The sequence below is a fragment of the Temnothorax longispinosus genome, chromosome 6 (genome assembly GCF_030848805.1).
Source record: "Temnothorax longispinosus isolate EJ_2023e chromosome 6, Tlon_JGU_v1, whole genome shotgun sequence".
Lineage (NCBI taxonomy): Eukaryota > Metazoa > Arthropoda > Insecta > Hymenoptera > Formicidae > Temnothorax > Temnothorax longispinosus.
The window spans coordinates 4,721,690-4,744,740 of record NC_092363.1 but is presented as its reverse complement, the minus strand read 5'-3'; the positions used below and the strand labels follow the sequence as shown (position 1 = coordinate 4,744,740).

General features: G+C 44.2%; 2 protein-coding genes across 2 annotated transcripts; one reads left to right on the top strand and one right to left on the bottom strand.

Moving 5' to 3' along the window:
- The first annotated feature begins 569 nt into the window (after positions 1–569).
- LOC139814092 (modular serine protease-like) lies at positions 570–5,763 on the top strand. Its single transcript, XM_071780076.1, has 9 exons — positions 570–728; positions 1,478–2,630; positions 2,783–2,893; positions 3,093–3,310; positions 3,443–3,658; positions 3,922–4,086; positions 4,157–4,455; positions 4,835–4,991; positions 5,224–5,763. Exons 1-9 carry the CDS (start codon positions 662–664, stop codon positions 5,409–5,411), a joined length of 2,574 nt encoding a protein of 857 aa, XP_071636177.1. The 5' UTR covers positions 570–661; the 3' UTR covers positions 5,412–5,763.
- A 7,366-nt stretch (positions 5,764–13,129) lies between these two features.
- On the bottom strand, positions 13,130–16,040 carry LOC139814641 (NAD kinase 2, mitochondrial). The gene is made up of 5 exons (XM_071781070.1): positions 15,628–16,040; positions 15,110–15,436; positions 13,825–13,909; positions 13,500–13,758; positions 13,130–13,357 (listed from the first exon to the last, which is right to left on the bottom strand). Exons 1-5 carry the CDS (start codon positions 15,879–15,881, stop codon positions 13,134–13,136), a joined length of 1,149 nt encoding a protein of 382 aa, XP_071637171.1. The 5' UTR covers positions 15,882–16,040; the 3' UTR covers positions 13,130–13,133.
- Positions 16,041–23,051: the final 7,011 nt, after the last annotated feature.

Here is a 23,051-nt window from a genome sequence, read left to right as displayed (position 1 = left end):
GAGTAGATCATCAGGCCACACGGTGTTAATCTCCGGATAAAATCACATCAATAAAATATCATTAAAAAATATATAGGGGGAGTCCGGGAGACTTAACCATAGAGGAGAAGTGAACCACTTCAAATATCTCGTTCAAATTTTGAACAAAGAGCTCAATCCGAGCACGTGACAACATGACGCTTGATAGTGCGTTTCGACTGTGAGTGAGACAAACGTGTTTTAATGTGCTCGGATTGAGCTCTTTGTTCAAAATTTAAACAAGATATTTGAAGTGGTTCAACTCTCCTCTATGGTCAAGTCTCCCGGACTTCCCCTATATTATACGAAGAAATTATAATCTTATTTATAGTCGTTTTCATTAGTGTTAAATTTCGTCGAAGTTGTTTCGCATGCAGAGATTATTCCGCGACCACGCAAACATTTCTCGATAACGCAATTCTCGATAAGTCAAATTGTTTATGTTTATTTTGTTATCGGTTTACGGACGTTTCTACGAATGTTTTTTGCTGACGGTATCATCCTCGAGACCTTTCATTGGCATAGTTCCACTTCGCGCCGTTAGCAAAATGATCTCTACGTTATCGTGGGGCATTCCGAGTGTTGACTGGACCTGACGTGGAACTCACGGTCAGTTCCTCATCGACTATGAGCGGCGAAAGCCATGCCGATTACGACCGCACGCGTTGCATTCTCGGTGGCTCTGTCGTTGCTTGCCTTACTACCGTCGCGTGAGTAACTTACATAATGTTTTGATCCGCGCTCCTGCTGTTGTTTCCGACGCCGTCTTACCGCTTCACGGAGTTCCGTGCGAAGAACGCTAAAGTTCGTCCAGCGCAGCGATGCGATTTAATTGTGAGATTAAGCGTCGCGTTCTCATCCGACGCGCTTCTGTATCGTCGCATAACGCGGGCAGGTCGTCGGGCGAACAGTGAAATTAATCTGGCGTGAATAAAAGTGACGCGCCCATAAAATCCGATCCGCAATAATTGTAAATAATGTGCAATGTGAGATGAGAGTAGTCTCGATATTAACGCACACATCGCGATATTTCTAAGAAGTATTTCTATACTTAAAGCTAGAATGGAAATGTGACAGAAACCGAACGTCATTCCTGCTTGCTGGAGGATGATTGAATATTCATGAACTAACGCGCGGTCACGAATTCCCTCACAAGTTTACATTGACCGGTTTTTGTAGTGTTCAAAGATCGAAGCAGTCGCGCGCTATACATAAGAATCCTTGAGAGTGTGATCTGTAGAATTTATTTCTATCACTGTGTGTGTGTGTGTGTTTCCCTTTTTATCTGTTGATATAATTAGCTCATTGGTTTTTTCCACTAAATAATAGTCTCTTGTTTAGCGATTGACTAAATTTCAACGCGGAATTAATAATATTCTCATATATATGTGATAAAGAAAATATATGTGATTTTCCGAAAATTAGTGGAAGCATTTACGCAGAAATTACGCACTTTTAGTGTCCCTACAGGATCGTGTGCGAATCTCGGATGGGTTTCCTGATCAATATGAGACAGCCGTGATTGGCCCACCAGGCCGCTCCAAGTGGAACGAGAATAATGATTTTTCCGGACCACCGGGTCATAATAAATGGGGGGATAGTAGCAGAGGACCGCCAGGTGGTCGCGGTCCTCCCGGATTAACGGGTGGCAGGCCTCTAATATTAAACGGTAACCGTCCTCCGGGCCGGAACAAAGTCGACACCGAAAGTTCATCCGAAGAAAGTGAAAACTATCCAAATAACGGTGGATTCACTCGAAGGCCTCATCCTGATTACGAAAGTACATCCAAAGGTGAAAACTATCCATACAACTATCCAAATAACGGTGGATCCACCAAAAGACCTCGTTCCGATTACGAAAGCTTATCTAAAGGTGAAAACTATTCAAATAACGGTAGGTCCACTCAAAGACCTCATTCCGATTACGAAAGCTCATCCAAAGGTGAAAGCTATCCACGTGACTATCCAAATAACGATAGATCCACCCAAAGACCTCGTCCCGATTACGAAAGTTCATCAAAAGGTGAAAACTATCCACGTAACTATCCAAATAACGATAGATCCACTCAGACATCTTATTCCGATCACGAAAGCTCATCGAAAGGTGAAAACTATCCACATAACTATCCAAATAATGATAGATCTACCCAAAGACCTCGTCCCGATTACGAAAGTTCATCAAAAGGTGAAAATTATCCACGTAATTATCCAAATAACGATAGGTCCACCCAAAGACCTCGTTCCGATTACGAAAGTTCACCAAAAGGTGAAAACTATCCACGTGACTATCCAAATAACGATAGATCCACCCAAAGACCTCGTCCCGATTACGAAACTTCATCCAAAGGTGAAAGCTATCCACGTGACTATCCAAATAACGATAGATCCACCCAAAGGCCTCGTCCCGATTACGAAAGTTCATTCAAAGGTGAAAACTATCCAAATAACGATAGATCTACCCAAAGACCTCGTCCCGATTACGAAAGTTCATCCAAAGGTGAGAACTATCCAAATAACGATAGATCCACCCAAAGATCTCGTCCCGATTACGATAGAGAGGTCCTCCATGGTCCAGACGATCGAAATGAATATCCACAGAGTCGACAGTGCAGGTACATTTGACTACCTCTCATTGTCAATTAAACACATAGAATTTTTTTAGTAGTGTAATGTATGACGGAGATCGTACTTATCTTACATTCATATTTGTGTCTTCGTGTTAGTTTAGAAATACTCACGAGAAAATTCAATTATTTTTAAATAGAGGCAATGAGTTTCGTTGTGGAAGTAATGAGTGCCTGCCGCGAAGCGTTAAATGCGATAATAAGATTGATTGTCGAGACGCCAGTGACGAAGAATCTTGTAGTAATCTTGGGTAAGTTAAATGCTATCATGTCTTTTTTTTATTCGAATGCATTACTTGACATAATATGAATGAATACGGCAATAATCACTTGACACGGACTTTTGATAATGACATTTATCTTCGCTCTTTTTCTGTCTTTCTTAATTTCTCTTTTTATTTAAAAATCTCAGCTTTAAACGCATGATTTTGCATATTCACGAAATTCTAGAAACAGAAATCGGGGGAGTGACTGCGTTCTGCCTGAACAACCGGAAGGGGGGAACTACGAATTGACTGATTGCGAAGAACCTTGCATTAAACGTCCCGGTGACTTAGTTCCCAAAAACAGTATCCTAAATTTTACCTGTAAGAGCAATTACATACTGAGCGGAAACACCATTTCCGTTTGTGTCGACAACGACTGGTATCAGCCGCCTTCGTGTCTCAGTAAGTCTATTTTGACAGTGTATTTACCTTCGAACGTTGAAGTCTCTGCTGGAAGCAACATTTTTCTTATTTAACGACGCGTCGTATGATATCGAAAATTTATTATTTACCTTCTCCGTTGATTATCTCTAGAAATCTGCCCGCCGTTGAACAGCACCAGCGTGGACATTTCTTGCAGCTACCAGGGGAAAACGGTGTCCTGTAGCGAGCGCATAATGCCTGGTACACGGGCTACACTCGCCTGTAAATCATCTTATAAATTACCTTTAACGAACGATCCGGCTTACAGGGAGATCACGTGTCTCGACGATGGTTTATGGGATCGTCGCCTTTTTCGCTGTCTACCAGGTACTTGTCATTCACGTGCTTCCTGACGCGAGGAAACGAAAAATAAGAAAAAAAAAAAACGAAAAAGTCTCGACGAATTGAACGTCAACCATGCATGCTACCGTCCATTAGCAGACCACACATGACGTTTTTCCTCAATAATTGCCGTATAAGATTACAGTTTCGAGACTTTTTTTCCAGCTAATGATTTATGATCCGGCGGCTCATCTGCAATTATCGTGCCATCGTACAGCGAAAATATTAACGACCGTCTGCTTAATTAGAATGTGGAACGGCCATCGCGCGCGGCAACACCTTAATCGTAAACGGATTTCAAGCCAAAGCAGGGGTATTTCCATGGCACGTGGGTATTTACGCCAAGGAGCATGCGGGCGAGTACCAGCAGATATGCGGCGGCACTTTAATTAGCAACAATCTCGTCGTATCAGGTAAATTATCGCGCGGGTGAATCATTTTATTCATGGATTTACTCTCGTCGTGTAAATGCATATTTCGTAGCGGCCCACTGTTTCTACGATGAGACTTACAACAGACTGTACCGCGCATCGAAATACGCTGTGGCCGTCGGCAAACATTATCGCGATTGGAACGCCAGAGAGAAATACGCGCAGCAATCGTCGGTGGAGAGCATTCAAGCGGGCGGCAGGTACCAGGGAGCGAGAGGTAATTTCGCCAACGACATAGCTTTGTTGAAGTTGAAGACGCCCTTCGAGCTGACTACCTTAGTAAGGCCCGTCTGCATAGACTGGGACAACACGTACGAGAGGGAGCAGCTGCAAGTGGGACACGCCGGCAAGGTAACATGGGCCAAGTATCAATTGTGAGAACCGACTAATTGGCCGTCTTAGCGGCAATTCAATTAATTACGAGGGCGCTTTGTAATGTCCGAGCGAAAGTACATTTGGCGAACTACTAGTTGCAAACTGCATTAACGGCACAGTTTTGAAACTAAACTTCGGCCCGCGTGCACGTTGGGACATTGTTACAGGGTGTCCATTTAAATTGCCGCGCGAGTGCAATGCGTACAGTTTTGTCTCTGATCGCGAGTGGAGGGGGGGGGTTTATCTAATTTTTGTGAAGTACGCGGTTCGTTTCGCTTGTTGGCACGAGGAGGAAGGGAGAATAGAATGTAAAGAGAAAATAAAACGGACACGTGAGCTCACTTCGTGATTTCAGGTGGTCGGCTGGGGTAAAGACATCAAAGGCGAACCCACCAGGAGCTTACAGGAAATTGACATGCCGTTCGTGCCGTACGATCAGTGTTTGTCCGCGGTTCCTGTAGATTTTCGAGGATACCTCACGTCCGACAAATTCTGCGCCGGCCACTTGAACGGTGAGTCTATGTATGCGAACGAACGAGAGATTTATTTGCTCGCTCATAGGAGAACATGCGTGAAATTACGTAATGTTTGATAATACTAATTGACTGTTGACAGATGAAGTAACTATGAGTATCTTTACTACAATCGCGATAAAAACATGCAATTCTGAAAACGTGAATGCACGTGCGTTTCTCCTTTGTATTTCGTAATCGTACATAATGAAAGTAATTGCACAATTATCAGGCTCGAGTGTTTGCGACGGGGACAGCGGCGGCGGCTTGTGCTTCGAGAAGGATGGCATTTGGTATCTTCGTGGCGTCGTGAGCGTAAGCCCGGAGAACAGAGGCAGCTGCGATTACAACTCGTACGTTGGATTTACCTCTATCGGTCATTTCCGTGATTGGGTTCGCGAGGCCTACGTCAATTCGTAAATGTTCCGAGGGACGTGTGAGCTGTGCGGGCGCGCGAAATATATAGCCGGGCATCATCGAGCCTGCAATAACGCCAGACAGTTCGATGTGACGTCAAAACAAGATAACAGCAACAAAACATTACGGATTGACAATTGTAAATCTCCTTCACAATTTTAGCATCGAGTGGCAAAAACGTGAAAATGGAAGGATAGAGATTTAAAGATTTGTGCGATAAAAAACTGATTTTTATATTAAAAACACAATATTATCTCTGAGTGACACTGTCGAATATGATTTTATAAAAGTTTTAAAGATCTGCGTTGTGTATGATACCTTTTTATCATAATAAAATTCTTTAATTACACCTGTACAGTTGTGACGTATGTCTAGGAAGAAATCAATAAGGAAGTCATTATGCCTAATCGGTTCTGCATCGCTGCATAATTACCCCCACTTTGATTCTCCACGGTTATATAGATATAGACATCTTCGTGCATCAAGTGACGCAATATGAAACCGACTGTAGTTTCATATGAGTAATACTCCTGTTGCCCTAATCATAGCGTTTATTGCGCTCTCATGCAGATATTTCCACACACGTTGTTGGACATATTTTTAATGTTCGACACGATCAAGTGCAGCTCGAGCCATATCGAAACGCAACTGAATGACGAGCGCCCGTGACGAGCGCTCTGCTGGACGGCTTTATCTGACAGAAATCTAAATTAGTAACGCGTCATTTTATTTACAGCGGCGCCGCGTCATCCGTAACGTAAAGCACGGTGTCGTCGAGGATTTCTTTTATTTGTTGTTCCGATGCACCGTGTCTCCCGCAGGAATTTCCCAGCGGTATCGAGATTATCTTTGATGGTATCGGTACACACATGGACTTTGTTTTGCGAGCTTACTGTCTCCTCGATAAATTGAGTTCCGGAGTTTGATGACGCATCGGTCGTATAGCCGGAGCTATTTGAGCTTCATATTTCCCACAAATTCAACGCGATCACGTTCCTATAGTGATTATGCGCAGCGAACGCACGGAAGATAATTAATACTACGCGTTTATTGTCGTTGGAAATAATAATTTCGCATGCACGAGCGCGTACGTGTGTGTGGGTGTATGAACGAGTAGTTTAATATTTCAGAATATCCTGCGGAGTGCGTATATATAGTACGTGCGATTGTTCCAGTAAGGAAGCGCATGTATCTTCCGAGTTTCGCGATATAGACGACCCATTAATTATTTAATTAGAACTACCGTACCTTAGAGCGCATAATATGCGCGCCGCGCGGATATGTGTACTCAGCGGTGTCAGGTGCATACACATGTGGATGCATGTGTTTGTATCTGAGGGAACCCTGCGTTTGCTCCCTGCAAGATTCATACATTAACAGGATGTGTTCGTTTGTTCATTGGTAAACCGTAGTATGATCATTATACTAAGGGTGAAGGTGGAAGGTGGGAGCCTAATAGAACGCGCACACGCGAATCGAGCCCCGATAAGGCTCGATCGATACGAGTAAGGAAATCCAGTTTGAGACAAAGCAATTTTCGAACTTGCGAAATGCAAGGATCCGATACGGGCGGAACTTCGAAATTGCACCGACGCTTCGAAGTTATAAATTTGCAATCGGTATTTTGTCTCGTTGCTATTCTAGTTGTATTCTATAGAGAGCAAAATCAAAATTCGTGTTTCGACAAAATCGGCACGTGTTAATGATACAAAATCATTTTACTTGCACACGCGATACAATCTTGTAAATTTCCCGACGATTCTTCGCGCTCACTTTGCAGGATATCATACAAACGCGACCAACATACGACCGGATGTCGAGATAATTGAAACAGGACGAACTTATTAGCCGACTCGTTTCCATTCTTTCCTTCGTCGTCACCGTCGCCGGCGCGACGCTTTTGTGCATTAACACCGAACGAGTGTTTTAGCGCGGCCCTTATCCCGCGCCACCCTGGATTCTGCGCAAGTGTATTTTTCTTTGGGCTTTTAATTAGTCCGGTCATTAATTAAACACATTTCTCCTTCGGGCATCCGCCCGTCGACGCCCGCGTCCTCTCCCACTGCTCATACACCTTTTCTGTCCTCATCCCCTTTCCTCTCGCGGCTAGCCGCTCTCGCCGGCACTGCTCTTCCGCCTCTTCCTACCTCGGGAGCGACGGGAGCTACCTCGCAACACTTCAGGAATTTTAATTTCGCCCTAACGTGTAAACACGCCGGCGCCAATTTATTTCACCACGGGGAGCGTTTTAAAAGGGAGGTTCGGGCCCGGCCGACCTCGCTTTCTCCCGCTCGCAGCCTGTTTGCTTTTAACTTTAATTTTCTCTCTTTCTCTCTCTCGTTCTCTCTCTCTCTCTGGCAACTAGATGCGTTTTGCGATTTACGATACTGCGGAATAGCCGCGGGCCTCGATACGAAGGAAATTGAAGGCCATAGAATACCAGTAAACATACCAACGAACGACGGTTAAAGAATATTGGTGGATAATACGAGTTTCTTTTGCCAAGCGTAAATATCACGTGTAAAATATGATTCCTCCGTAAAATATATCCTCTAACATTTCATGTCTTTATTAAAAAAAAAAAGAAAATAATAATTATATCATTTTATATCATGACCACGGAATAATCGACCCGATTGTCCGCCAGTGGCTGGCCGTTCACTGGATCACCTATTCCGCTGCGGAGAGCGTACGTTTTCCGCTCATAGCGGATAAACGGAATCGCTTCACATCGGATGATTAGTGCCGAGCTTAACAGCATGGAATAATGTCCGGGATTACGATAATTAAAGAGTGTGATTAGTTTTATTACGGCCGAACGGCCGTAATAAAATGAACGGTAAAAGTTTCCGGCGGGTAAGGAAAATTAACTTATAAACGCAATTTTGTATTTTATTCACGGCCCGTTTCCTCAGCTGCAGAATAATATTTTCTGCGAGACGGAGCGACATATATTCTAGTTTCCGATAATCGTTATAAATCGCACCGTGTCGCTGCTTAATCGCGACGTGATGGAATAACCTGTTTAATGCCCTTATTTAGTGACATTATATGCAGCTAAAACGGCGCTCCTCGAGTATTCAGGTCAAAAGGCTGCGCGTTCCTTTCAGCTCGGCAGTGCTGGCGCAGAAAATGGAACAAACACACTCCGCGATAATTTAACTTGAGTTTCGGGCGGAATCTTCCCCCCCTCGCGGCATTATCCTTTGAAACCCTTTAATGGGAATTCTTTGCGACTATACTGCGAGATGACTTAACTCAGTGATAATATTATTGTACTTGGCCTGAAAACTTGGGAAGGACTCTTGATACGCGAGAGAAACGAGAGTTGAGCTGTTTCGCGAAAGGGGAAACGGTCAATGCGACTTTTCCGGCAGCTTCTGGAAATTAATCAGCTAAAGATACCATGATTAGACCTCAATGTGCTTTCAAACTAGTTTCGTTATTTTTAAGAGCGTGTTTTACGGATTGAGGATCCACAATTGGCTTTAAAACGTAATTTCGAGCACTACTATACGAATTTTCAATCTTGTTAGAATGATCTTCCCTGCTTCCGTTGCTTGCGCCAGGAAACCAACGTCATCGGCTTCGCGAGACGACGATCACTTGTTCGACATCCACGGAAGATGTTACTGTCGGTAATTTTATTACGATTTTCGATTCTCTCCGATTTATCGGTGTACCGAGTGAATTCGTATATACGGTCGCTGAACTCGAAATGTGGCTTGGTGGATCGATCCAACTGCTCGTTCTAGAGAAAGAGAAACCGAGAGAGAGAGAGAAAGAAAGAGAGAGAGGGGAAGGATAAAAAAGACATAGTAAAAGAAGGAATCGGAAGGAGAAAAAGGATCGTACCTGGCGGGACCATTCCGCGCGTAAAGCGCAAGTAAAAGCACGAACGAAAGGTAAGATAATGGAAAGTTGGAAAGAGCGCCGATCCACCGGAGACAGGTGAGAGGGATGTGGAACGGCAATACTTCAAATTCATTTGCGCGACAATCTCCGGTTCCTTTCGCTTCGCGGCTCCTGCACAACTCGCCGTACCAATAAAATCAGAAGTTCGCTTCATTGGAAGCGACGTCGGTGGCTCGAGAGAAACGAGGGGAGCAAGAGCGTGACGCGATAATTATACGCATCATAGAAAAGAGAAGGAGAAGGAGGAGAAGGAGAAGGAACAGAGAATGTTTCGCCGTGGTTCTGGAGCAACGAAACGAGCCATATCGGAATATAGCGAATATCGTTCAAAGTATCGATAGCGCATACAAAATATTCGTGTAACCGATCGCGTAATTGAGTTTCCTTCGCCGTTTCTTCGCGGAGGAAAGACGGAGGGCGGCCGGAAGGGAAACTTGAAATCGTCGCTTCGGCAAATTGCCGAGCGAAAATTCGCTGGGCGCGACAGACAGGAAATGAAGCGCGCTCGCTGTCTTTCGATGGCCGTCTTTTTGTCCGCCTTTCCGCTTCTGTCGACGGGGTGTCGCGACGGCCGGGTTGACTCCCGGCGCGGTGGTGGCAGCGGCAAGCGCGCGCGCGCGAAAACGCCTCCCCGATAAGTTATCGCCTAATTATGAAGCCCGCGGGACGCGACGTTTGCACGTAACCCCGGTAACTATAAAGCGCACGTTACGCTCGTTTTTCACAGTTGAAAAATCTCCGCGGGGTATGAGCCTTAAAATGTAGGCAGGCAGCCGAGCGTGCACGTGGCGGCTCTTGATACGCTAAGCAAATTTGACGATGAAGCTCGTTTGTACGCGGGGAAAAACGCCGCCGCGGAATGTCCCATTCGGATTGACTTGCCGAGGGCGTGCAGCGTGAGATCGAGGATTAAATGGAGAGGATAGTCGGAGACGGAGAGAGCTCTTGAAAAATTTCTTACCGTTTATGATCCAATTTATTTTTTCGCTTACGATACCGGAAGGTATCGTCACCCCTCAATATCGATAAAGCGACGGTGCAAATGGCCCTCAACTACCTCGACGATGTAGCCATTTTTACGCATCTCGAACGAAAATGCGAGAGAGGAATGACAAAGTGGATCGATCAAAGCGCATTAAACGCAGCGATTAATCGCCGCCGTTATTTCCCGCTTTTTCGTCACTTCGCGTCTCGCGGGCTCGACGACAGGGCGAAACGCGCTTCGCTCCGCCGCGCGCCGGTCGCGTTAGCCCTTTTATATTTTCATTAACCGTCATTATTCCGCCTACGCTTTGCGGCAGTCACCCGCGTGCGCGACGTTTTTCCGCGTGCAAAGCGGAAGCGGACGGATGCACATGCACACGATGCGCGGGTGGCAGCGGTCGTTACAAAGGCGGATCAAATTACAACTGGTGCGGGGATTAAAGCCGGAGGAAAAAAAAAGGGAGATAGCGTTTGCGTTGCCACGCAAAAAGGCACATCCGCGAATCCGCCTCTCATCGGTCCGCTTTATGCGTGTGTCGAGCGGCTTCGGTGGTCCTCTCTTTCCGCCGCCCCCCTTTCGTGGCTTCCGCCACTTGCACCGGTTACCCGCCCGTTTCCCGTCTTCTCATTCTTCTTTCTCGTTTCGCCATTTCGCTCGACGATTCCCCGACCGCCGTGCTCCGAGCTCTTCCTCGAATTAACGTCCCGCCCATGAATCCGCTAATAAATCTCGCGAACCACTATTACCGCCGCCAGTCCGCTTCGAAGGAAGCTAAATCTTCGGATAAGGGTAAAATGGCCGCGAACCGGTCATCGGTTGACGAATTTATACGGCTCGAAGAGCACGGCGAGAGGGGAAGAGCGGCGCCCACGATTTCGGCCGCAGCGAAATGTCGAGGCGCGGCGGTGGAGGTGAAGCGCGACCCGCGAATCCGTGACGATAATATTGATTTTTGCGATTACGCAAGCACGCGGCGCGGCGCGAGTTTGCCTACACGCGCGAATACACCGTATATATATGCATCGAAAATATTATTTATTTTATAAACACGCGTATACATATCACCGCGCGTATCGCGTTTGCGTAACCGCGCCCGCGCATGAACTCTCTCCGCGCAGGCATATTCTGCGTCTCTTCGCGCCGCCGCCGCCGCGAGCGGTAATCCCGGGTTAACGCTTTGCTTCATTAATATGTTTATAATCGTAATGACGCATCACTGATTGTTAAAGCATTCTATTGTGCGTTCGTTTTAAATCATTATTACGCGGTAATATCGAGAGAATTATTAATTAATTATGCTGCGTGATATCGATAACGAGCCGATATTGTGTCGGCGATATCAAAGCTGTATTTGTTGCTCGCGCGTTGTTGCTGTAACAAGCGAGCATTGTTTTTTAAATCAAAGAGAGGCGTGATACAACGCACACCGTGGAAACTCGACGCATGATTGAAAGCTATGCCTTGTCCGTCGGATAATAGACGAGAACGTTATAAAATTCGCCGCGGTTTTTTCTCGCCCGTTTTCGTCTAATCTTCGTCGAGATGACATCGTCGAAAAGTTCGGTGGAAGACGACGACGTTCAATTACGAAGTACAAAGGGTCGCCCGTTATTCCCGGTTGCCCGTACATTTGTTTGTCCTCCATGAGACTGTCTGGGATGGATGACCATTGTTCTTACAGATTGGGGCTTTCGCAAGGATTAATGAGAATGGCTCGGCCGTTCACCGAAATCCGATTGGAAAGCCCACTCAGACCGTTTAATATCGTGGTTTTTTTCCCACACCCGAAGTGTGTGCGCGTGACAATTAATGCTAAAATAGAATGGATCGTGGACGGACGTATAAATAAATATAAAAATATACAGAGCAATAAACATTTGCAGAATTACATTTGACGGCATTTGAAATTTCAGAACAGTCGTTCACGTAGAAATAATTGCGAGAGAAGTCGAGATCTTATCTCTCCGACGCGACGGACAGATCGAGTCTAAAAGGATTCGATTCCCTTAGTTTCGTCTCAATGTAAGCTGCAATTTATACGGGTGATACGAACGATTGAGAAATACTGCTGTTGAAATTCTTCCGAGGCGCAATTGGCGAGAGACTGTCGTCTCGGTCTCGACGAAAGTCTAAAGTTTCTCGGTACGAAGTGGACGTGGGTCACGACTTTTACGTCTCCGCAACTCTTTTACCACTACTTTACGCGACGCTACACCCGAAAACGTCGGCGTCCACCTGGCCACCTAAGGGCTTTGTGCGGTATCTCGTGTTTCGAGCACCCACAACTTTTGCTCCGAGCGTAACGGTGCACTTAGACGGAAGCTGGATAGGTAGATAGGTGGGCGCTCGCTTTTGCGCAACATCGAGATACAACGAGTGCGCGAGGAATGTCTGTGGTTCGGTGAAAACCGAAATTACGAGGGTTAATGGAAGTCCGGGGCGAGGCTCGTTCGGTCGCGTACTAAAGAAGGGAACGGACAACGAGAGATCGCGGAAGGGTCTCACCTTGTAAAGTAAATCGTTCCGGAGAAAAGAGTGGCCCGCTTCTCTCGCTGCTAAAAACAAAATGTACCAAGCCATTTGTCGTTACGAAATGTAACAATAAAGCTATGTAGACTCGAGAGGGTCTTTTAGTCCGTGTCGGTCTTACATCATCCGAGATTCAGCGAGACGTGCTGAAAGAAGTTACCCTTTTGCTTCTCCCCAATTGAGTTAAAAGAGCTCTTTGTGTAATTGAGCTATCGTGAGAAGGACGGAAATTATTTAACGAGTGAACTGGCTTTATTGCGCAATGAGGGGGTAGAGTTACAATGACTACGTGATATTCATCGCAAGATAATATTTTTCAATGAGTATTCAGGTCGGATCTCGAAGGATGCGGTGCTACCGTCGTTAAAGGGTAAAGACACGCTGCCATCTAGAACGAGCCCAGCATCAAAGCCCATCGACTTGACCTTGATTCTGCAACATATTCGCCTGTCCGAAATAAGCTTTGGCCAGAGCGAACTTCGAGACATCTCGTATATCATATATGCCATTTTCAAATTTTCTGCAATGCAAACATTCGATATCTTAGTAATCAGTTTAATATTTTTGTTATAGCCTAGTCCTTGATATTATCGTTAATCTTCAACTACTTGGAGAAATATTATTGAGAATTCGGAAGACACTTTGATTTTGTAGTTAATTACCTGGCGGGAACAGAAGATTACTATGATACTTGTGCAACACTTTGCAGGTTTCTTTCGCGTCGAGTTGCCTACCAGTTGCCATGGCCGCGAGGGTTTGAACGGTTTCAGCGGTCTGTAAATTCATCGTCCTGAACCAGGACCGAGAACCCGATCCTGTGCAGACGCAGATACCCGAGGAACGGATCACGAACTTTTCCTCGTCGTCGGCCTGAATCGTCATCATGATCGGTCTCGACGCTAAAAATTCGGCCATGAACACCTGGAAGCGCGTGATGAGGGTTATCGATCGGCACCGGGGTAGAAACGCTTTACGTCAAGATGTAACCTCGTTTAATGCCAGCCAAGGTAAAATTCTCCGGCGGGGCTGCAGGGCATCCGCTATTTTCCTCTGAGTGGATCTCATGAGTGCGCTGCGAAGATTTCATTTGTTTAGCGCGCGCCTTTGGAGAGACGTCGCGAAACTTGAAAGGAATTAATGGAACGCGAGAACGAGTTTACGAAAGAGAGATTACATAGACTACATAGAGAGTAATGGAATATCAAGTGTGCGATGGTTAAATTGTTTCACGCTCGAAAATGTCGAATTAAATCTAATCGTCGAACTAAATCCTTTTTCGACACTTTTTTCCCCCGGTTAATCGATAGATACGCGTTTAAGACGCTCCACCGCATTGCGTCGCGTCGCCCCGTAAAATTTGCGCGAATTCAGAAGTTATGGCCTCCTTGCGCAAGTCGTAACGTAACTACGCGGGGCCTTGTAATTTACAAGTTATAACTACCGAAGTTATAACGCGCATAAGCTGTAGTTCGGAACTTCGGTTGCGGGGAAAGGACCAGGCCGCGGGCCGGGCTATGAAGACTGTAGCATCTTCACGAAGGCGCGGGGTCGGCGATACCCAGGCTGCTTATTTCAACTTTAGACCGCGCCGTGGGAATAGCCGGTAAATAAAAGTTTAGCGCGGGACGTCATTCTCGCGACCGGCGCTTTAATGTTTCTCTATCTGCGCGGGCTAACGGAATTATACGGTACATTTTCTCGCGCTGGTGTTTCCCTCACGCGGCGACGGCGAACGCGTGCGTCTCCGCCCCGACCTTGTTACTTCTCATTTCGCTATGCAGCCGTGCTCGCAAAACCATTCTCCGACTATCAAAAAGCATTCAAGCTCTTATCTTTTTGTGTTACGTTAATGCTGCCCCGAAGAAATATCCTTTTCAGGCATTCGTGAATAAAGGAGATGCCTTGCCGTGCCACGCAAGTCCCTTTCTCACTTTATTCGGCTCTATTCGCTTTTGGCACATCTGATTTATTAATACTATTATTCTATAACGTACTCCAACTCGCTTTCACGACTCAAGTGAAAATGACGACTGCATCTCCGAGAGGAATACTGAGAAATTTTCCAGATAAAACGTGAAATACAATCTTGCGCAAGAAAAGCGAGATAAATGACTTTATGACATGGATTTCCCTTTAAGAGAAAAACTTTTTTCGACGCAAGTTTTTCTTAGCAAAATACGCTGACTTATAAAGCAAAAAAAAAAAAAAAAAAAAATTACGTTAATCGCGTTTCTACTATCATAGAGAATAAACTAGAGGCCAATTTACTCACTCGATTCTTTTTTCGCCTTGTATGCGACTCTTTTCGTGCACGTGAAAGGGCTGTCGATAGAGTCCTTCTCCTGTCATTACCGTACGTATGCGACTTCTCATCAAGACAACGTAATCCCCCGTACGCAATTTTTCGAATATCCTCTCGATGTCCGCGCTATGATCGATCGGCAGTGTGAAGGTATTGCTAGTTCCGGGATGCGGATTAATGCCGAATATTGGAGTCTTGTTGCTCGTTATCAGCTTCGAGGCTGAGAGAAAGGTGCCGTCGCCGCCGATCGCGATCACCAAGTCGGCCCAATCTACGCATTTACTCGCGTCGCCTATTCTGTATTCGAGCACAAATAAATCATTCCTTGCATTTAGTTAATTAACAATATTGTTTTGTGATTTCCGACATAAATTGGAGCATCGACCTCGGGAAATTATGTCGCGAATTTTCCACTTTGAGAAGAAAAAGCCCTACGGTAACGGCAGGTTCGTTAACTTACAAAGTAACTCGCTCGTAAAGTACATTACCTTTTCATAATCCGATAACTGATGTCGAGATTACGTAGAATCCGCGCAAGTTCTTTTTCGCAGGCAAGCTGCCGATGATGCTCCGCGAGGATCTCGTCGGGGTCTATATTTTGTTTTCTCAACCGACTCAGTAACTGATTATTCGAAAAATCAGAATGCGTGGTTTTAAGAAACTCGAAAGCGGATAGTTTCGAGATGCCGAGCACGCGTTTCGGCCAATGCCGATTGTCTAGCAAACAATTTAATAGTCCCATCCTTAACGTTTCACGTATCACGCGATAATTTTACATATCGCTGCTCAATGTTAATCCAGATTAATTCAGTTTACGTTAGGTTATGGTATAATTGTCAAATCTTTAAGAAAACATTTACGTCAAACGAGCAAAAATTAAGCATTATGCTTAACCAAGATAAATTGCGTATTTATTTTTAGAAACAATAAATTGACTAATTGTATCAAGTAAACTGTTTTATTTATTAATTTCTTGAATATGCAATGATTGTGGAATCTTTAAAGCGATGAATTATTAGCAACATCCTCCGCAGCTCGGATTTTCAACACCGCAGCATTCCAAACCGGTGTTTCTCGGCAAGCAGCCCGTTTCACTACCGGAATTTGCGCAACTATACACACACACACACACACACACACACACACACACACACACACACACACACACACACACATATATATATATATATATATATATATATATATATATATATATATCAGTCTTTTCGCACGATTGACCGTGATGGTCCGCAAAAGAAAACTTTTGTAGGTCGAGCATTTATATTCAGCGCATTAGCAAAATTCAAATGTATAATGTATGTGATACTATGACAATTCTGCACGCATATACTAGACAGAGAGAGAAATAGATAAATAAAGAAATTTGTTCTGGTCTAGGATACACAATACTCAGAAGGGATAATTGGATAATAAAATTTAGCATAAACTAGTGCAATTAAAATATTAATAATGATAACAATAATAATAATAATAATAATAATAATAATAATAATAATAATAATAATAATAATAATAATAATAATAATAATAAAAATATTGATAATAAAATATCGGAATTAAAAACCGAGAAAAAGAAAGAAATAGAATCCAAAATGTAATATTACTATAAATGTTTAGCAAAAGCGAAACAAAGCTACATTATGACTATACTATAAACAGCCATAAAGCATTGTATGTTATAAGGATGAGTTTGTTAAATCGTATAACTCACTTGCAAGGAAGATCTCTCCGTGGTAACAATCCGCGTTTAACTTTAGCCAAATTAACGAGCAGCCCTTTCACCGTCATTGACGTAGTCTCGTCTTTCATAGCGAGTCGCGCGTGTTTCTCGCAAATGGCACGAGACTATCGAGCACGGAGTTTCCTGGAATATAGGACTGGTTCTTGGTCGGAATTGGACGGTCCAAAGACGTTGAACACGGAGACGTGTCGTACAACGGCGGTGGCGGACAGGCTGCTGGACACGGCAGTGATTTACACGGGGACGGTTTACATGAGGGTGGTTTACACGCCGGCGGATTACATGGTGGCAGATTGCACGGAGGTGGGCCAGACCAGAGGTGGATGCCACGGCCGGGTTGCAAGCCGGCGGACGACGGGACATGGTACACAGGCACAACGGTAACAACAACAACGGGGGGGTTGCGGACCGAGGGAGGACGCGTGTTGTCGCCTGTGTTTAATCAACTTAGCGTGATAAGGCGACGGATAGAGACGTCGAGGGGCATTATAGGGAGACCCTTCGTCGTACCCTCCTCGACTCTTCTACGCTGGGAATCTCCTATCGAGGAAGCGTGCCTTCATGGTCTTCGCGAAGCCTGATGTTACGAAGTTTCCTCGCTGTTACTTCGCGCAATTCAGCGCAGTTGCAGCTCCGCCAGTTCGCCTCGCCTTCTACGTTGTCATTATCGTCGCCCGTAGAGCAACTCCATACTGGCAACCTCCAGTGTCGTCGCCGACATCAGCGTTCTCGAATGCGGTACTTAGCGTGAAAGGCGGGTGCATGGTGCATCGTTCTGTCGAAGGATATCGTACTTCCTTCGCCTCGCGGGCAAAGTTTGGTACGATGCCGAAGTTGAATAGTAAATCTTCCGACGCCGCCTGTCTGATGCATCCACCAGGACGACGTTAAGTCTTGCCACTACATAAAGCTACCCGTTATACGATCGAAACGCTTATGACAGCGGCAAGCATGTCCTAACACTGCCTGTGTGGTTCATGATGCACTTGTTCCTTGAGTGGCTTAGACTCTTCCGTTTATCTTATACTCAGAGAGCTCGCCAAGTAGATTGCCATAAACTTCGATGAAGTTTTCGTCTTGATGTATTTCGAGTATAAAGACTGCTTAAGTTACGAGATTCTCCCGAATCGTCTTCTCGCATGTCTCGACTGATTGACTGTATGATAGATCTACCAGAATACGAAAAATATATAAATAATTAATTGTATAAATAAATAATTAGACATCATTTTATCTCTGTAAACTCTTGGATAATAACTTTTTAGCTGAAAAGTTTTGTTATTCATTTTCCTTTTCATCATAAAATTAATTTTACTGAAAAAAACTAAGGAAATTAATAAATACCTTCCCGATCACGCGTAAATAGGTACGCCGCACATATACTTTCGCTTTCCAGACCAGATTTTCGGCCGTTGGCCGGTGGGCTACTAAGGAACTTCGCAACGAACTTCTGGCGAAATTCCTTCCGCCGCAATCGCCAACCGCGAAGGCCGCTTAAAGATATGACGACGTCCCCGCTGGGGCCCGTTGATGCAAAGTTCTCCGGCTGCCCGCAAGCTCTTTTCGACACTGTTTGGCGTTTCTTGCGAAAATGGTAACGATCTTTCGCGTCTGCGGCGGTTTCTTCTTGTCCGTGGATATTTCCCAAGCTAAGTAGCTTCGCAACCGAATGAAAAAACGATCAGACGATCTCGGTCTGTCTCGGTCCTTTCACGACTGGCAATTTTTCCGCAACAGGCGTTTTCTTGCGATGCAGAAGTATTTCTTTTGATTTTTGTCGTTTCTCGAAATGCAGATTCAAGTTATTTCGTTATTAGCGAATAATCATAAAGTAATCATCATAATAAGTAGTATATAAACTGCTATGGAAACACATAATCACTTTGTCCGCATTAATATATCGTATGATACGTCATCTTGTTGTCTGGCATCAATGCGTCGACTGCCGCACGTATATCGCGACTATATTTAGCGCGTTATTAATTTTAATTATTAATATGCATGCGCGTTGGACAGGACGCAAAACTTTATGGCTATTCGCACATACGGGTTAATAACTAAAATTAGTATGTAGTATAATTAGGATTGACGCACGTCACAGGCTGTGGTACAGATTACGTCGCGTATTTATCCATTTTAATTTGCTCAGTCCCCATCGTAACATCGTCCGGCCTTGTACCGTAAATTTCATAAAAAAATTATACATGAGCGACAAAAAGCGGCATGTTAATTTGATATCTCCGATACGATTGATTCCGAATTATTCAGCGAAGTTAAATATCATATGTTGCCTTGTCAGTATCAATTATGTCGTAACAAATGCTCCGATGTCCATGGATGCGTGAAATATAAATTTCCCTTTGTCCAGTAATATGATCGATCCCTGCCGCAGTGTTGATTGCTGTTCCGCACTGGACAACTGTCATTGCAATGATAATATCCCATTCGAACGTTGTCAATATTATTTAAATGCGGATAACAATATTTTGCGTCGTTCTTAAAATACGTTTTGGTACATAATGAATTTTCAAATGTTACCCTATGTTTTGGGCAGTCATTGATGTTACAATATCTGGACGAAGCGTGGCTATCAAGCGGCTTCGAATGACAGCCGGCACGGTATTCGGTTGCGTACGAATCTTGCAGGGGACGGCAATGAGTGGGGCTTAAAGTAGCGTTCCGTGTAGCTTCATTCTGCGAGCCGAAGCACGGACTAATCCAAACATCGCAACATTTGGGTCTTTCGAGATAGATGTTGTGTGGTATTAAATCTTCGCAATGTCTTGTTGGCTGTAGGCATTTTAGCGGTTTACTTCGACAATCTTGATACATTTTCATTGTTGGTCTTTCGAAGGAATTAAAAGACATAGAAGATCTTATCGTTTGAGGTGGGGAGAAAGAGAGACACCCGTATTTCGGGAGATTGTCGGAATCCTTAGGTATGCGTATTTCCTCGAACTGCGGCACTTTTCTTTCTTTCGTCATATATGAATCATTAATGCGATATTTGTCTCGATATTTTGGCTTTTTATGTCTGAGTGGCACAGATTCTTGAAGGATATCTTTGGCTACTTGTGCGGGTTCTTCTACCTGCGAAGTTTTGATAGAGAAATCAATAATACCATTTTTTACTGTAGTGGCTCTCCGTCTTGAAGCACCAGTCTGAATGTCGTTTGGCTGATATACATCTAAAGATTTAGAATTATCCTTTTTTAGCTTCGGTATACAATTTATAATTATAGGATTGACAGGGGCACGTTTGTCTAACGTTGGTCGTAAATAAATTTTCTTCGGTGAATCTTCGTCTTCTTTTTTCTTTTTCCTAGCAGTAGTAGTAACAGTATTTATTTCCGGATACATGAGTGATACTGTACGAGTGTTTTCAGTCTTTTTTAAGTGTTTCATCGATGGAATTACTTGGATACTCGCAGTATCCAACGATTCATCTAAGCATGCCGAAAAATCTCGCGAATCCGGTACTTGCGTATCCGTGAGCGTCTCTGGTTGCATTACGGTCACTGCAGCAGCTGCCACAGCAGTTGGTTCTTCTTCCGCGTAGATGATCGAAGATATTAATGGTTTTGTGCTCTCAAATGTTTCCTCTCCCATCTCATATCTCACCGACGTCATCGATACGGACGCGAGGATCGAAGCCACCTGCTCTTTCGTGGAAACGAGACGCGCTTTCTCCGTCAAAGCATCCGAGATTTTTGCAATTTCCTTGAGAATAAAGTCTGCGTACCGCCGCTCCTCGCATGCTTTCGCGAAAGCGTCAGGGCTTGTCTTCAAACTGAATTCCCCGTCCACGGTATCGCTTTGAATCCCGATGCATAGCGGACCGCAGCCATGCTCCGGCGCGGCGTCATCCGCGTACCTCGCCGTGTATTCCGCATATCGATAAGATGCGCCGCGTACACAGCGCCCTACGACGCCTGAAAGATTTTCGTGGGTAACTTTATCAAAAACCTCGCCGGATCGTGTAGTGGAGGTGATTGCATCGGCCATTTTTTGCTTGATCATAGCAACAGTTCCTACGTCAGATTTAATTATATCATCTACAATCGATGATAATGAGGTACAAGTAGTAGCCATTTTTTCTTCAGATTTACATGGCGTACTGACACTTCGCTTTTTTATATCAAATTTCTTTAGTTTGCTCTGTATTTTTCGCACAGTGGAGCGCATTAAATACTTTAATATCTTATGGAAGGACTTATGCTTTTCTGACGTTGATGAACTTTCGTTAGTTGCATTTGGAATATTGCAGTAAACGAAACAATCTGTTTGATTAGTGCAATTTGTGTCAGAATCCACGATTTTGTTTTCGTTATTTGCCATGGTTGCTGTGCTTAATAATATGTTTATTCAATATGCGTAATAATATTAATGTTATAGAACATAGTTTCACCGCATTAATATTGCTAATATTGAATATATTTAATTGAATATGCTAATATTGAATAGGCTAAATTGCAATATTGTTTCATACTAAATAAGAAAATTATTTTGCATTATGCAATTTTGAACTTTGTAATTTTCAGGAGAGATCCATAATTAACTTATTTGTTTCCATTGTTATTAACAATTAATATTCCCGTTCGGACATAAATTTCGGTGTGGATACGTCGAACACATTTTTGATATGACATAGCCAAGAATAGACACATAAATATGGTTAAGATTTAGTTATATTCACTGAAACTTTGGATTTCTCGATATCTCGAAGTGGTTCGATCAATCTAGAGTCCCTCTAATCAGAGTCTGGCCAATCAAATTTTCATTAATTGGTATCGATTGGTCTTTGGTAGTCTAGTTAATTTAATACGTTGAAGTTGTCTGACCAATGTCACAGAGGTGTATATTTCTTTCTCTCTCGCAGAATTTTGCCAAAACTGCAAGTTAGTCAAGACTGATTAGAGGGACTCTAGATTGATCTATACAAAAAAATCTGACAAACGAAAATTTCATATTGCTGCTTAAAAGAATTATTTACAACATTTACATTATAATAGATATATTTATTTATATAAATTGCTCTATTAAGAAAATCTTTTGTGCATAAATCATGGAGGAATCTTAATATCTGCTTTTTGCTCTGTTAAATAAGCATTCAATTCAGATGTTTCTGGATACTCTGCGATTAACGCTTCTTCTAAAGCGATCGAATTATCCGACTGCCTTATTTCGTAACAATCTTGTTTGTCGCATACGAAACATTGCACGGTCTTCGACGTAGTCGCGATCGCACCTTGAGGACATTTACCCGGATAGCCAAACATATTGATCTCCGCGGAAGTAAGGTCATTCGATGACGTTTGCGTCTCCACCTCTTTCCTGTCGTCGTCCGATTCTGATTGTAACATTATGCTCATCAACACTCTCCTCTTTTTCTCGCCGCTGAGAAGAAACTCCGATAAAATTCTCGTAACAATCGCGTCAGGTGTTTGCACTTGTAGGTTTACGTAGGCCCGCCTCTTATTGCCTTCTCGAGCGGTTTGCACAGTAGACGGCTCTATTTGCGTAATCTTCACTCCGTTATCGTAAGTAGTGACGCCCGTGCTTGATAGCTCCTTTCTTCCAATGCTCCTTCTGCTCCGTTTAAGCACAGGCGCGATGGTTTTATTATCGACGGACGATCGCCTTCTCCAGAATTTCATCGCCGTCGCGCAAAACGGCAATCTGAAACCGGAACGATTCCTTCGCGATTTTTCCGGCGAAGCGGGCGACGTCTCCCATTTAGAAGTCGACGCTATCGGTTCGTCCGGGTCGTTCCGCGATGAATGAACCGTGGGATCTACTTCCGACAAGGATATCGTTGCATCCGCGATCGCCGACGTGAAGCTCCTTTCGGTTTCTGCGCCGATCGTATCCTCGATACTCTCGCACGTTTCCGTTTCCTCGCGAGATCTCGTTTGTTCAGGCGTCGCGGGTGGGTTCATTCGTCTGTTATCTTCCGGAGAGGATACGTTCGTCGATTGAGACTCATGATGTAGCGGATTATTTCGCGAGGCAGCCGGTACATCTGCGCGAATTGCTTGGCGATCAGTTACAGACAGTTCGTAACAGGCCACAAGCTCGGAGCTTCGATCGGTGCAATGCACGCGCGTCTCTTGAGACCTGTCGTAACATATACAATTTTTGGAAATGGAA